At 42.3% G+C, this 15,545-nt stretch overlaps 1 protein-coding gene across 1 annotated transcript; it reads right to left on the minus strand.

The window, feature by feature from the left end:
* Positions 1-6,967: 6,967 nt before the first annotated feature.
* RASD2 (RASD family member 2) lies at positions 6,968-14,604 on the minus strand. The gene is made up of 3 exons (XM_053942744.1): positions 14,533-14,604; positions 10,780-11,059; positions 6,968-9,286 (listed from the first exon to the last, which is right to left on the minus strand). Exons 2-3 carry the CDS (start codon positions 11,048-11,050, stop codon positions 8,757-8,759), a joined length of 801 nt encoding a protein of 266 aa, XP_053798719.1. The 5' UTR covers positions 11,051-11,059; positions 14,533-14,604; the 3' UTR covers positions 6,968-8,756.
* Between the last annotated feature and the right edge of the window lie 941 nt (positions 14,605-15,545).

A 15,545-nucleotide genomic window follows, 5' to 3' on the forward strand; every position in this document is an offset into this window, starting at 1 on the left:
TTTCTCCAGTGATCATCCTGTGGAGGGAGGAAACAAAGTTTTAGAGTACTGTGAACTGTTTTGCCAAAGCCTGTGCCGGAGGTATTCTTTTCTGGGAGATCAAGGTGAAATAACAGCTCTTGCTACAGCTCTACAAAGGAGTCACTGAAGAGTCTTTGTGCTTTTTCACTACTTTCAGATTTAAATTCTGTAGGTAGATAAAAATGTCTGTTCTATCAACTTGTATTTCAAAAGTGGGTAGGTACCCTGCTTATAGCAGTATATGATGCATTTCTTTCTCCTGAGATCTATGTGAAGTCCCAGATTGTGGGCAGGAGAAGGGCAGACATTCCTTGAGATGCCATCTGGTCACCAAAGGAAAGAGCAGTGAGCTGGCCTTTGCCATGACTTGGTAATGCCAGCATGGCTGCCTCACTTCCTGCCCTGGTTCAGATTTCACGATAGCCTGGTGTAAGAGAGCTTCTCTGCCTGTCTCAGGACACAGTCCAGAGCTAGGTCTGAACAACCATGGTCCACAACCGGCTTGGGGCTGGCACAACTGGACTACAACATGCCACAAAGATGCTCTGTTTGCCTAAGAAGAGTCTCCTTGGCAAGGACAGCTGGGAAACACTGCGAGGAACCTGTGCAAGAATAATAAAGATTTTACCCATCCCATGAGCTCTTTAGAAGCAGTGTATAATCCTTACACCTGCTTTCTCTGTTCCGTAAGGCCACCTGAAGGAAGAGCATTACTAAATTACATTAGGTCTTGGTTCTGCTACTGCCACAATGTAGTAGTTCCGAGGTCTTCACTGAAATAATTAGCTCTCAGAGGTTAACCAGGAAAGTGGTGGGTTAATATTGCTTCTTCTCACTTAAGGTTGCAGATAAGATACTGGTAGGAAACAGGTAGAAGACACCATAGGATATAAGACAGATGCTGTGGAGTACAGGAGATAATGAGTAGGATTCTGCCCTTGTGTTTGCATACATTGGGCTTTCCTATTTGTTGTTCATTTGTATATTGTCTGGAATAATGGGGTCCTGGTCTGTGGGCAGGACTCCACAATACAAATAAATAGCACTATGGCTGATGGCAGACCTTGTGTAACTGCCCCAAAGTTGACAAAAGTTGCAAGCAGTCTGAGTCAGTGCCATTGTGTAAGGAGATAATTTCTGCCTTGACAGTGTTGTGGCCAGCTGGAATTGTTCTCTCTGATAATTGGCAATCTGGATTTTTCCCAGATGGCAGCATCTCATAAAGAGTATCTGAGAAGAGCTCTGCTCCTCTCTTTAATAAGGCTCCACAAGAGAGCTTTTCATCCCTGTCACCCCTTATCCATTGCCTCAGGCAAGTTTCCTGTCAATTTGCAGAACAAGTCATTGCTCTGTGTTTATTTTTCCTTTTTTATTTTATTTCTTTTTAGAAACTTCTATTTATTACCTTGGCAATGAGCCACCCAGCAAGGAACAAACTGTTTTGTGACAGAAAAGATAACACATTCTGCCCTGGACCAGCCAAAAGCACTGCCACTGATCTTACCCATGCCATCATCTAACCCCTCAAGTTGTGTTTAGCAAGGCTGTATTTTCCTGAGACACTCTTTTTTCCAGCAGAGAGAGAGTGAGAGAAGATGGTATGCTGTGCATCCACCCAAGGGTCCCTGAGCTAAAACCTTTCCACACTCCTGCTTAGCACACAGATAGGTAGTGGTTGAGGGACAGGGGCTTGCCAGTGTGTTATTTTAATCCTGTAGCTTTTAGGACTTCCCAGCTCAGCAGATGCTGAAGAGAACAAGCCTGTAGGTAGAGCAGAAATCAGGGATTATGCAGAGTGTAATTGCTCTCCTGTGTAGCTGGCATTGCAGCAGCTCAGCTCCTGATTGAGGTGATATTTGTTTCCGGTCTGCCTCTTCACCTTTTAACGTGTTTATCCATCACTCAGGTACCCAAGTGCCTCGCAATCCAGATGATGTTTATCCTCTCTCAGCTATCCCATGAGTGCTATTTGCCTTCTCTCAGAGATGGGAAACCAAGACACTGATTTATGTAAAGGATGTGGAAACTGCTGGAACTCTTCCTAGGGGTGGTTAGGTCTCTGACCTGAAGAACAAGACAGAAACCCGTGTTACCTAACACACAGTTATTTTGCCAGCTTGAGCTTACTTTAACTCTGAAGCTCCTGAAAGCTTTGCAAAGACTTTGAAGAACTAGTTGGGATCTGTCACAGTCCTGATGCTAGTGGGTTCTGAAATGCAAGACGCAGCTCCACTGCTGGAAATGTGTTTCTTGTGGTTTGGTATGGCTTTAGTACCCAGTGGAACAGAAAGACCACAAGTCCCAGTGTAACAGAATTGTCCAGTTTTCCAGATAAGGTCCTAATATGTGAAGGAATTGTTTCTTGGAATTGTCCATTACCACCCCTTCATTAGCCACAACTCTGGAAACTGTAGGGGTTTTTTGTTTTGCTTCTTTTTAACTTCAAAATATGGACTCAAGACATATTGTTATGAAGAAGTGTAAAATATTCAATGTTTTTATGCATGAATTAGTGTTCTATACTAACTGCTGAAAGCCAAATGCTTGTGAGAGGACACTCTTGAATAAATACAGTCCACCTGAAATGCCTCTAGATCAGAGTAATGTGAGGACACATACTCAAGTTATTATGTTATTTTACTTTGCTACATGATGTCCTGAAACACAGTGGCCTCATTCATCCTTGTTTTCATGTTTAATCTGAACAGATAATCTTAGTTAACCAGCCCAGTTAAAGCACAGGACCCATTTGCATTAATGAGTCATCAAATACTTCTGAACAATAAACAAATGCACAAAAAGCTGTTCATGGACTATTCACCAAAGGAGCTGTTTGCTCCAAACAGTCCAGGGATCTTTGTGGAAATGCTGTGAAAAGCAGGGTCTGACGTAAGAAGTCTTGTCTCTATTGTTAGTGATTTGCTGGGAGGGGACCAGTGTGCTACCAACCCTCCACTTGTAGGACTGGGAGTGTGCAGTGACGACAGACAGTCTGAGAAAATTTCTTTGAAGCAGACTTGGGTTCAGGGTCCATCACAGAAACAAGTGTGTGGGATCAAGAAAACCTACTGTCTCAGTCAGCCTAGCCCACTGCCAACACTAGGTTATCCCTGCTGGCCATGTAGGTGTCAGTGTTTTTTCCAGTGTTTTCCTAATGGGACTTTCCTGACATCTCTTAGAAAAATTTCCAGTAGATTCCACTGCCCTAAAATCTGCTCTGCTGTTTTTCCTACATTTTCCTGCTTAATACTCCTGTTCCTTACTGAGCTATTTCCCTGTCCAACTCTAAAAAAGAGCTGTCTCAGTTGTCATCTCCACCTCTCAAACACATCAAGGGGTTTTCAGCCAGGCTCTCTCAGAGTTTGTTTGCCTGCATAGCACAGAGTTATCCCTTTCAGAGTTTTCTTAAGGCTTACTCAAGTCAATCCCCTTAGGCTCATAAAATGTTTTTCTTGCTAGTTCTTGGTCTCCTTCCAAGCTGTCAATAACTTTCTAGGAACACGATGCCTGGGACTTAGTGTGGTTCTGCTTGCTATGGATGACCAATGATGGTAGAGGCAAGGAAAGGTCTTTGGCTGATGTTGCCATGATGCAGAAGGAAATGTTTCTCTGGGAAATCTCAGGCTCAGAGTGAGCCTGACAGGCACAGGGAAGAGTGGAGACGGTCAAGGTTCACAGTTAGCTCTAACCAAACCTGAGTGCAGCAGTTGGTTCGTAGCACTTTGCCATGTGTATTCCCCAGATCAGGCACTGTGCCAGGAGAAATGCCCCAGTTGACAGTCACATCATGGAAACGGAAATCATGCAATAAAACTTTCTTGTTTGTGGTGAATATCCATCTCACAGCTTTACAAGACATATAGAGTAGTCTGCAAAGCAGCTCTGGCTGGTGGTCTTTGTTTCTCCACATAAGAGAAACTGAAGGGAGGAAAATTTCCCATGAGGACTCAGAAGTGAAAGATCTGAGCAGGGCAGAGCTACTGCTACTCATCTCCCCCCTGCAAATTCCCTGCTCTTTCTGAGTGCAGAGAAAAGGCTGTTGCTATAGAAACCAGTGGGGAAAATGTACATCATATCATGTTTTATATACTTTTTCAAGGAGATCCTTTAATCTGAGCCTGCCACCGTGTAATTTTATAGAAACTATAATGCTAATAAAGTCCCTGAATGTAACAGTGATTTCAAATCAAATCAAATAATCATCAGTTACTTCAAAAACACTTTTTCTTGTAACCTTTTACCCTAGCCAAGATACTAGAACAGAGCTAGCAAAGCAGCCCATAATAAGATAGATGACAGGAGAGTAAATTTAAGGCAGAAAAAGGTGTAATGAGAGGTGGGAGGTGGGTTCTACACAGCAGTGAGCATCGGCTAACATTTGAGGAAGGACAAAAAGGCTAAATAAAATGTCTTCTTTTTGACTTGTGCGTAGAGAAGTATGAAATAAAGATGAAAGGTACATTTTATAGCTTATATTCTAGCCTATCTTTTTGATTATTTACCTAGACAACCTCCTGTTGCTCACCCTTTGTGAGCACCCTTTTGAAGCTCTCTTCTGCTGCCCTTTAAAAAATTATCCCACCATTTCCTACTTGCCTTTGTGAAAGACCTTTGACCTCTCAAACAATCAGACATATTGAACCCCAGGGTCTCAGGGAGACAATGCTCTTTGTGAGGCTGCATCATGAAAGCCTCTCTCTAGCATTAGGCTGGCTTGGTGGCAGCAGCTCTCCTGGGGATCCTTCAGAACAGAAGCCTAATGTAATCCTTTGGATGTCAAAACAGGCCTTCGTTCTGTCCTCTCCACCCTCAGATTGTTTTTTACTTAATTCACCATGATCACTATTTCCTTCCTAATTTGTACTGACCCTGTGACTTGATTAGATTGTTGCCAATATTTATAGCAGCTCCTATGTGTTGATTGGTAATTTCTTCAGGACAAGGACAATCTTGCTGTGTTAAGCAATATAAAAAATAAATCTCAGTCTTGTTCCAGGGCTGTGATTGATCCTCAGCTGGGTCTCTGCTTATTGTCCTGAAAGTAAGTACACAAAAACCATAAGTAAGGCTTTGCATCACTAGTGATGGGGTTTATATACTGCAATGTAGGATGAGGTAGCTGCGGGAATAAAGCAAATTAATTACACCAGGTAAGACCAAGTAAGGGTACTCTTAGCATCTCTTCCAGACAGATTCCTTCCTCCAGGTCTGCCCTTAGTCCTGTGCATTTTCATGGCTTCTTGGGTTGCAGTAAGTTCCATGCAGGTCTCTTGAATCTCAAAAAAAAAAAAAGGTAGTTTCTCTTTTTGGTGATGCCTCTGAAACCTGGCTGTAGGTCTCTTCTTTGCTCCTTTCAGGGTCTCACAGTTTTTGAACACACATAATAAGAGTTTCCCATAAAGCTTTTCCCTTTTCTGTTCTACAGCCAGATACATTCAGTGGTTAGCAGGAAAGAAACAATTCCTCTTTCCTCTTCCTGCCTTACCTTATGTCCCCTATGCAGGAAGGTAGCCTTGCTCCCTGCTTCCCAGTCCCTGGCCTTTCCACAGAACATAACAGCTGCTAACTGTGAATAAACAACTGATACACATACTAGCTGGTTTAGGGGCTGTAAGCACTTTTAGAGCCCAAATAATATATAGATATTAATAGAATGACTGTAATGATACAATAAAAGAAAAAAAAATGTCCTCAGGAGCATGAAAATCTAACTTCAAAAGCAATTACCATCAGTAACAAAATGCAGTGAGAAGAATAGGATTACTTTAATAAGATTATCTGCTTATTGCCATTTGTTTTTGTGAGTGGCTGTAATGCTGCTTCACCTTCATTCCCAGCCAGTTTCTCAGATGTTTCTCACCTTGAGCATTGGCTGGCCAAGCTGGACTGCACAGCTGGGGCTCACTGGCATTCCTGTGGCATCCAGCATATGTGAGCACCAGCTCTTTGGTCTTCAGCCTCCCCTACATTTGTGCCTCTGTTGTCACAGCAATGTTTCTTTTCCATGCTGGGTGGCTTTGTGTCCATGGTGGAAGAGGCAGTAATAGGAGAACATGGAAGGGTGTGGAAATCTGCTGTCTTTGTGGAGATGGAAAGACTGTGTGTGTGGAGATGTGGAGAAGTAGGGGAAATAATGGTATGGTCATTGTTATAAGACAAAGACAGAGACTTGATTTTGAAGGCTCTTTAAAAATCCAGCTTTATACTACAGGCCTGGGAGAGTGGATGCAGGGTCAGTAAGGCAGTGCATGGTTTATAGTGCAAGGAGTTCTCATTTAGTACTCCAGGGTCCCTTAACCCAACCAATATCCATTACTTATGCCTTTCTCACTCCATCTTCAAACCCGTTCCATGTCCTTGACACACACGAGTCCCAGGGCCTGATCACTGGTACATTCATAGTCATACACTTGGGTGGGGAGTCTGTGGAGTGGTGAGGATGTGCTCAGAGGGACCAGGATTCACAGAAGTGGGAGGTACAGATGCAACCTGGAGAGATTGCTGAGATAAACAGTGATGTCTCTGCAGCGACCATATAAAATTGCACCAGGGATCAACACGTCAGCTCTGTGCAGGAAGAAGAGAGTTGTTGTTCTCTCATTTTGGAGGCAGCATGGGAAAAAGTAACTGTCTGCCTCTGCAGATATCTGTATATATAAGTTAGTGGTCAAAAAGACAGTTGATAGATAGATATGGGTATAGACACAGTTCTGTTCCAAACAGGAAAATGTGTAGCCCCTGGTGTCTGGAGGACATAAAAGGCTCTTCCAGAACTTACTGGAGATCTCATTGGGACTCTCAACCCAGAACTCACTTACCTAGATTCACCTGCACAACATAAATACAGGACCTTCCTCATTATTCTTGTTAAAATTAATATTAAAAAAAAAATTAAAAATTAGAAATTAAAAAAAAAAACAAATAAACAACCAAACCAGGACGCAGCTAATAAATAAATCAGATTTAATCATAAACCATATACATATTTATAGAAGGGAGGGAGACATGGCCAGAAAGGTGCTGCCCTGGCAACAGGAATAAAAGAACAGTGTATTTTACCAATACAGTACCAATGAAGGGTGGAGTTGATAAATGGATATGGGACTTTGAATCCCAGAGGCTAATTTTTACAGACAATCATCATTCTTGGTTTCCTGTCAAATTATAGCACAAACTAGCTCACAGCTCTGCCCAGGACACAGCAAGGCAGATGTAGCCAAACACAGAACTTTAGGGTGAGGGAGGGACAATATATCTGAACGTCTTTCTGAGGTATATATAACATATATATTCTACTGTTGTTTACTGTCTTGGGGCCATGCTTTGCCCACAGATATGTGTGCACACATCTCATTCCAGTCAGCAAGAGTAGCAAGCTCACATTTGAGAGAATATATTGGACTTTGAGGGCATACAGGAGCTCATCAAACAAAAGAGCCAGAAGCAGAACAGGGAGTGAACTGAAGATAAGGAAGCCTGTACTGGGCTGAGAAAGGAAAGAAGTGAATGGACAGCCCCAGATTTATCTGACCAGTCAGTTCAATCCTGTTTGAACAACCAGGACAAAGCTTCTGTTCTGAAGGACTTCTGCAGTGCAAATTATCAAGGCAACCTTTACTGGACAGTGAGAGAACCCATGAACAAAATTACTAGAAGCATGTCAGCAGAAGAAATATGAAGGAGCTGGCCCTATAACCATTCAGTTCTTATTTTTGAAAAAGAATCCAATCCTGCCCCTGAAGTGTTCTGATTCTACATATAAGTCTGCTCATTCTCAGCTGATACAGGCAGAGGAAGGGATCATTAGTCCAGTGGCCAGAAAGGCAAAGGGTGGCATTTGTATTATGAAACTCAGAATTGGTGTGGCTGCTTTGAGAAGCAACATCACACCAGGCTTTCAAAGCAGCCAAATGCATTGGCTTTTTGCAGAATAATTTCACTTCCCGTCAGTGTACGTATTAGAAAGCGTTACAGATGTAAACCACCTTTCACTGGTAGAAAGCAGACACTGTTTAATATCAAATGCTCTTGCCATCTGATTTTGCTAAAAACTGACCCCCAGATAATTTAAAAAAACCCCAACAAATCCCAAATAAAATCTGTAATACAAACCAACATTCATGTCAATGTCAAATGGTAACTGTCCCAACAAACATAAAACCAAGTTCTTAATGCAGGTACCCTCAGAAGTAAGTGAAAGTCATGCATCCATATATAGAGTCCACTCCCAATCTGGGAATACTCAGTTAAGACTGCTGCTTTTTGAAATGCAAGTCCCACTTTGTAAAAGGAGAGCTCCACACATGCATGCACACGTGCACATGGGCACACAGAGGTACACACACACACACAACCTCCTCTCTCTTAGTAAGAGATGCATGCTGGATCACATGTTAATGCCTTCTGTGCATTTTTGATCTATTTTCTTTGTAACGATAAGGTTGAAATGTCTTTACTTCTCAGGACTGTATTTTTGAAACAAAAAGGGGAATGAAGAGGAACTACATTACAAAGACAAAAAAATGCACTTGTATCTCAGGTGTATGATTATTCCCAGTCATTTTCAAGGATGATGTTATTTACATTTGTGACTCAGCAGAATCCACAGGAAGTTATCCTTTCTCCGTGTTGGGTTTTCTCAATAAGCCCCAAAGCCTGTTCTTTGCTTCCACAGACCATTTTTCTTTAAGGCACTGCATGTGGATGTTGTCTTCAGACAGAAGTGCAAGCCTCCTTCACTGCACTATGCATTTCTCTCTCTCCCTTGACTGCCCTTCCCTGAGAACTTTCGATTTGATATACTTCAGGTCACTGTTGACACTTGGCCGGCGAGCGAAGGGAGAGATCATGCCATAGGCGTCCATGTCCTTGACTCGGCGCATCCGGAAGGATTTCTGTTGGAAAGTATCACCATACTGGATGGAGATTTTCCTGTGGAGGGAAGGGCTCATCTCATGAGGTAGCTTGGCCATGCTGAAGAGGACATAAAACATTTCATCCACATTGGTGTTCTTCTTTGCTGACACTTCAAAGTAAGCACAGTTTTCATCACTGGAGACAAGATTCTCACCTTCATCAGTGCGTACTTTGCGGAAGATTTCACTGTGGTCGTTTTTGTTGCCACAGATCACCATGGGTAGGTCAGCTGATTCCTTGGTCTTGTTCTTCAGGCAGGATTTGACCTCAAGGATCTGTTTCTGGAGTCGCTTGACCTCATCAAAGGATTCTCTGTTGTCCAGGCTGAACACCAGGATGAAAACATCCCCTGCAATTAAAAAAAAAAATAAATATTGTAAAGGCTTGTTGGTCACAGCCAGTTTTAGAGGAGCAAATTTTAAAAAAGGAATTATTTTATTTCCATCTCCTCCCCGTATTTTTTGTTTGGTCCTTTGGCACCTATTCACTCAGCTGTACTTTAGTTATTCTCATTTAATTCCCCACATCTTTCTATAGTGCTATGGAAAAGACCTTTGGCTATGATGTTACTCCAGTCATATCCAGTTGCATTCCTAGTTTGCACTGGGCTTGCAAGTTATTGCCTGTTTTTATCTCTTTTGTAGACATATTTCTATCTCAGCTCTGCTGCATTGCTCTTCCACTTCCTTTCATTTGTATCTTTATGTAAAACACATCATCTTCAGACACCAGAAAGAGTGGAGAGCTGGTAGCCACTCAGCCTTAACCCTTTGATTACACAATACACGAAAGAACACCTGAATTGAAGGTTTACAGCTAATCAGTCCTGAACACCCAAGTCAGGAATGAGAGGTTTCTCAGTGTGCTCTGCTGTCATTGCATTTCCTCAAGAGAAGCAGACCATGAAAAAACCCTAATACATAAATGACACACATCCCCTGGCATTTCCTTTTGACATTTCCTGAGTTACAATTCCTTTTGCAAGTAGAAAATAAGGCAAATCATTGCCCGTTGAATGACACTCGTGTGGAACATGCTAAGTGAGCTTTCAGGGACTAAAGCTCACACTTGCATCCCAGAAACTGGTTCTAGGACCTCACTATATATGGATTGTAGCCTTGTCAGATGTGAATGTCATGTTTCACTAGCCAGTTAGAAAGGTGGATAGCGAATCCAGAAATAAGGTTTGTTGTGAGCTGTGGCCGAATATACATCTACTGTCACTTTTATAATTAAATAATATATTTTAGCTCACAACAGGAATGGCTTGACAGTGAGAAGATGCAAAATGATCCCACCATTTCCCCTTCTTTTCTCTTTAAACACATTTGATTAGATGCAGATTAAGGAGAAAGGGTAAAAGTAAAGCAATCCTTCTACTGGAATATTAAATCAAGGAAATCAGGTTGGAATATTCAGAATAAAAAAATCCTTGTGACTTTCTTGGTTAAAATTCCCTTTCTGTGCATTTTAGATTTATTTTTCACTGTATGTATCCTATAACATCATGCTTAATTTATTTGCCCTTTGCTGCTCTTTATACACACAGAATTGCATTCAGCCATTTATTTGTGACATCAATAAAAATACAAAGCAGGAGGGGAAGGTAGATGGATAAGGGAAAATCTCAATTTCAGATCTTCACCCACAGGACTTCTCCACTCTGGCTAATGCATTCCTTATAGGGCTGGGAACATGCCAGCCAGGAAATATCTCTCTACTGAAATGCATCTTGCAGTAAATCAAGCAGTCCCTTTAGCTATGTCCCAAAAACCAGTCATCCCCAGGCTACACTTCTCAAGCTAACATCTGTCCTTACGACCTTCTCCCCAACTTTCTCACCTGTTAGGATGGAAAGCCTCCTCATGGCAGGGAAAGGGTGATTCCCAGAGGTGTCCAGGATGTCCAGCTGATACATGTCTCCCCGTATGTTGTAGACCTTGCGATGAAAATCCTCGATGGTGGGAGTATACTGATCCTCGAAGCGGCCATTGAGGAAGCGTGAGACGATGGAGCTTTTCCCCACCCTGGAGGCTCCCAGCACCACCATGCGGTACGAGTTCTTGGCCGGCACGTTTAGGTTGCAGTTTCCACCAGACATGGTCTTCATCATTGCTGGGTCCTGAAAGAGGAAATAGCAGAATTGGAGGAAAGATCAGAAACAAAATAGCGGGTAAAATAAGGCAGCTCCTTACCACAAGCTTGCCAAAGAGCACTCTGGAGCATAGTCCTGCACAGCAGAGCAATCAGTGGTCCATACAGAGATCTTTTTCACTGGAAATGCTTAAACTTTTCAGTCTCATTTTCAGTGAGTGGGTTTTTTGGGTTTTTTTGGGTTTATTTTATTGTTATTGTTGTTCTTTTCTTTTAAAGTAGTATAAAAATGAAGGCATTTACACTGAAAATAACATGATTTTGAATTGTAATTTGCTGTTACATTTAAACATTAAGGGCTGAATTTATCTTTGCTGTTACATTTAAACATTAAGGGCTGAATTTATCAGCTGCTTTTTAACTGAGACACCAGGTTCCTTCCTACCATCTGTGTCACACATTACCAGATTTTTCAGTAGAACTTGGTTCTCATTTAGATACATAAACACAGAGGTCAGATTTCCCCATATATTACAGCCACTGCAGCTGCCATTAGAACCTAGATCGCTTCATTTGGTTGCCTAAATAGCAGCTGTGCATAATACTCATTTTCTGAGATCAGCCAAAAGTCAGACAGAAGCAAGAATAATGCTTAACATCAGTGCAAGCGAGACATCTCAGTAACTTTAAATAGCTGGTCCCATGCAATATTCATTGCTGATGCAGGGAGCGTGAGCCACAAAATAGCACTGGTGATAAATTCAAAGATCTGTGCCTCCAGTGACCTTTTAGAAAACAGATTTTAATTCTGCTGCTTGGACTGGTAGTGTGGGAGCTCCCTATAAACAAACTATCATTGTTGTAGCAGGATGGCTGTCAATGGGTGAACTGCAGAGACACAGATTTTTTAGGAGCTCCAGTCTTTATACATACAGATGTTGTGGGTGCCACTGGCCTTGCTAAGCATGGGTGCTAACTACAAGCAGGAGAAAAGATGAAGGACAGCCATCTTAAATAGCTATTAGACAAGATTTCCAACCCATGACATCTAAAATGAGTCTAGAGACCCTGGAGACTGCATTTTGGCATAGCACTCAGATGCAGGAAACTTTGGTAGGAAAGAAAAAGTGCTGCTCAGACCTTTTTCATGTACCAGTTCAAATGAACCGTGTGCTGAAAGAAAAATACAGCCCCTGTGTGGGGAAAGCTGACTGGTACAGCAAAGGAGGCACACTTTGGACAGAGTTTATTTTAGTTACTAGGTTCTTATTAAAGAATATTCAAGTTCCCACTGTGCCATTTATTTAACTTAGGTGTTGTTTATTTAATATTACAATGCAAGTACTTTATGTACACAGAAAGATCATTTCTGGGTCCAGATCTGGATTCCTATCTTTCCCCTGAGTAACTTTTATCTCCCAAGCTTTTATGTAGCTGACAATTATCTCAGGGAAGAGCTTAAAATATTTTACTTTGTTTAACATGTGCTAAGCACCAAAGCAGCAGTGAAGATACAGTCACTGCTAAATAAAGAAGTCTCTGGAATTCTGATCCAGCATCATTACAAGCTCTGTACTATAGCCCAAGTAAAGAGCAAAACATGACTATTTATTATTATTGCCATAATTTGCAGCACAATAATGGCATATTCAGCCCTACCTAATGCACAAAAGAAAATGCAATGCTCTCCTTGGAGTAGCTTACACTCTGAATTACATTCAGAGGGCAGGACAGCCTAATATTAGAGCCAGATTAATGCCAGAACACAACATTGGATAGACACACACATGCAGAATTATGGTACTGCTGGGATTACTGTGGCAGAAATGACAGCAAGGAGCACAGCTGGTATTTGAACTGGATTCTGTGCTTTGTTTACCACAGGACCTATCTCCAATAGTGCCAAAGTTACCATATTCAATCTCTGAAACACTGCCATGTACACTATCCAACATAGCCAGTCCAATATTGTTTTGCATGGGCAGTCAAAAAATTGCTTGTTTTCACCCTCTGAGGCTTATTTATTTGGCAGTGAAGAGAAGGGAAACAGATGAGTTGTAAAAACTACAAACTACTTTACTGCCCAGGACTGTATCTAGAGATGAGGCAGCTCTTCAGGCCGTGATGGACCAGTGTAGCTGCGTGAGGGCAAATGAACTGTGTGGGTTACACCTGCTAGAGAGCAGTTCTGTACAACTCGGTGCAAAAGCATCTGGGAGAGAGCACAGTTACGCATTTTGAGCCTTTTATGTCCTGTACAGAACATGTGTGCTGAGACCTGACTTTACACTGTCCTTGTTCCACCTGTCAAGGCATTCAGTCAAGAGGACTCCTGTGCTTTCTTAACTGCATTTCATTTCCTTCAAAATCAAAATATGTTTTTCAGCATTTTGATTCGTGGAGTTGCTACTCATCACCTCTGCTGCAAACCTGACTCAGAGTGTGCCATTGAACTGGGAGCTTACATTTTTGTGTTGAGCCTTCTCTTCTTATCCCCCCAGTCCAGTTTTTTCTCTAGTTCAACACAGTCTGTCTCCTTTCCTCCTCAGAAAAGCAATGAAACTTCATCCTTGACACCCAGGAGTGGCAGGGGGGAGTACAGGGGCTCATACAGTGAAAAATATTAAAGACAGTAGAAAGGAAACAGAGAGACACCACATGTTCATGTACTAAGTAAAGCAAAATCAATCAGAAGAGAATGAGGAGACAAACAACCTCCAGCTGGCTTTAATCTACATCTTTTCCTTCCAGTTTATTAAATGCTTAAGCATAGATTAATTCCTGGTGGCACCTTCTGCTTTATGTACAGGCTTGATGCTAGGAAGTTTATAATAGCATTTTATATTGGTACAGTGCAGGGATTTCAGCCATAGAAATACAAGCAATTAATGTTATCTCTAAATAACACTGAATGAAGGGAAAAGCTCATTTGCCCAGAAAAATCTGAAACTGTGGTCCAAAATCAACATTATACCCCGTTTCTCTTGACATCCTGTGTTATCCTCTACGTGCTAAGCACCACTTCTCTTTTTATAGGCAGGCATCAGAATGAATGACAATGAACTTGCTTTTGTGTGCTGTGGAGAGTGCTTGTCTGAATGCCGGTGAGCTACTGACAAATTTGAGCCTTAGCACCCATAGGGAGATAGCTAAGGAAGATACTCTTTATTCAACCTGCCCAGAGCTATTCCACCTTAGTTTTCCAACCTCCCATCAGGGTGCATGCTCTCCCTACAATTCCTCATTCATGAATAGACTTCTGAACTACCTCCCTTGCACTCCTCTGTACTCAGCTGCTGGTTGTGTCTCTGTTTGCCGGTCCAGTGTTAATCACTGCACCCAGCTAAAAAGGACATAGGCAGACACAAACTGTAACATGCATAACACACCTGTCACTTCTTACTCACCGCTAGCATCCCTGTAATTTTCATGCACACCAGAATCACTCCTGTGGGATGTTTGTTTCCTACTTTCACCACAAACTCCGTGCTGATTTCTTACCTCTCTTTCCCAGGAGGAGCAGTCCTGGGTCTCAGTGCAGTCTGATGAAGCTGATAATTTTAATCAGAGGTGGCTGCTGTTGTAAAAGGCTGTTCTGTGGATCCCACGCTGCTTGTTCTGGGTTCAGTTCTTCTCCAGTATTTCCCAAGAACTTAGCAGGATTGGGAAGGACCGCAGGGCTCCAGAAGGCATTCCCCCATGGATGTAAGTACTGGATCAGGCAACTGACTTAGGCTAAAGAAGAGTCTCAGAACCGGTGACAGTTCTTCCCTTTGGGTAGATGAGATTTTCCCTTACAGGCTTAATTAAAGAAAAGGAGAGGCAGAGTCTCTCCTGCTCCCACCGCCTTTTCTTGCAAGTTGTACTTTGTAGGCTCTGCTGTGGGGAAAGAATTTCAGGAGCAGCACCCACTTGTGCAGGGTAGTGGGTGCATCCAGCTGGCCCACCCTGCCTCTGTGCTGCCTCAGATCCTCTGCAGAAAGATCAGGGTCGGCATGGAAGTTGCCTTTGGTGACCCTATGCTTCCCCAGATCTTGCCTGGCTCATCCCTCCCCACGGGCTTCTTTTCTTCTGGTCTGAGATTTGCTTTAAAATATTCTCTCTCTAGGATAAAAGGGGCTTTTCTTTACATATGCCAGTTAAGTCTTTTTCCTTCCCTCCCTGCCTTTCTCCCTCTCTCACAACTACTGGCAAATTGCAGATTTTCCTTCTGTAGGACTCACAGATAATTGGCTCAACTCCTCCCTTGAAGTCAGTGTCAGACACAGGGGAAGGAGGGATGCCGAGGGGGTGGGATTTTGTGCCTATTGGAAAAATCTTTTATTTTCTCCTCTAAACAGAAAGTTCATGTGCATTGCAGACTGCACATTCCCTGTCTTTCCACCAGAGACCTGTATGTATTCATGTGTGGGGAATGAGTTAGTGTATATGTATGAGAGACACAGAGAATTCATTTATTTAGCAAGCTGTAAATTCATAAACTGTTTCTAAAAGCTCTATACCTCCCTGCTGAT

The sequence above is a fragment of the Vidua chalybeata genome, chromosome 5 (genome assembly GCF_026979565.1).
Source record: "Vidua chalybeata isolate OUT-0048 chromosome 5, bVidCha1 merged haplotype, whole genome shotgun sequence".
NCBI lineage: Eukaryota > Metazoa > Chordata > Aves > Passeriformes > Viduidae > Vidua > Vidua chalybeata.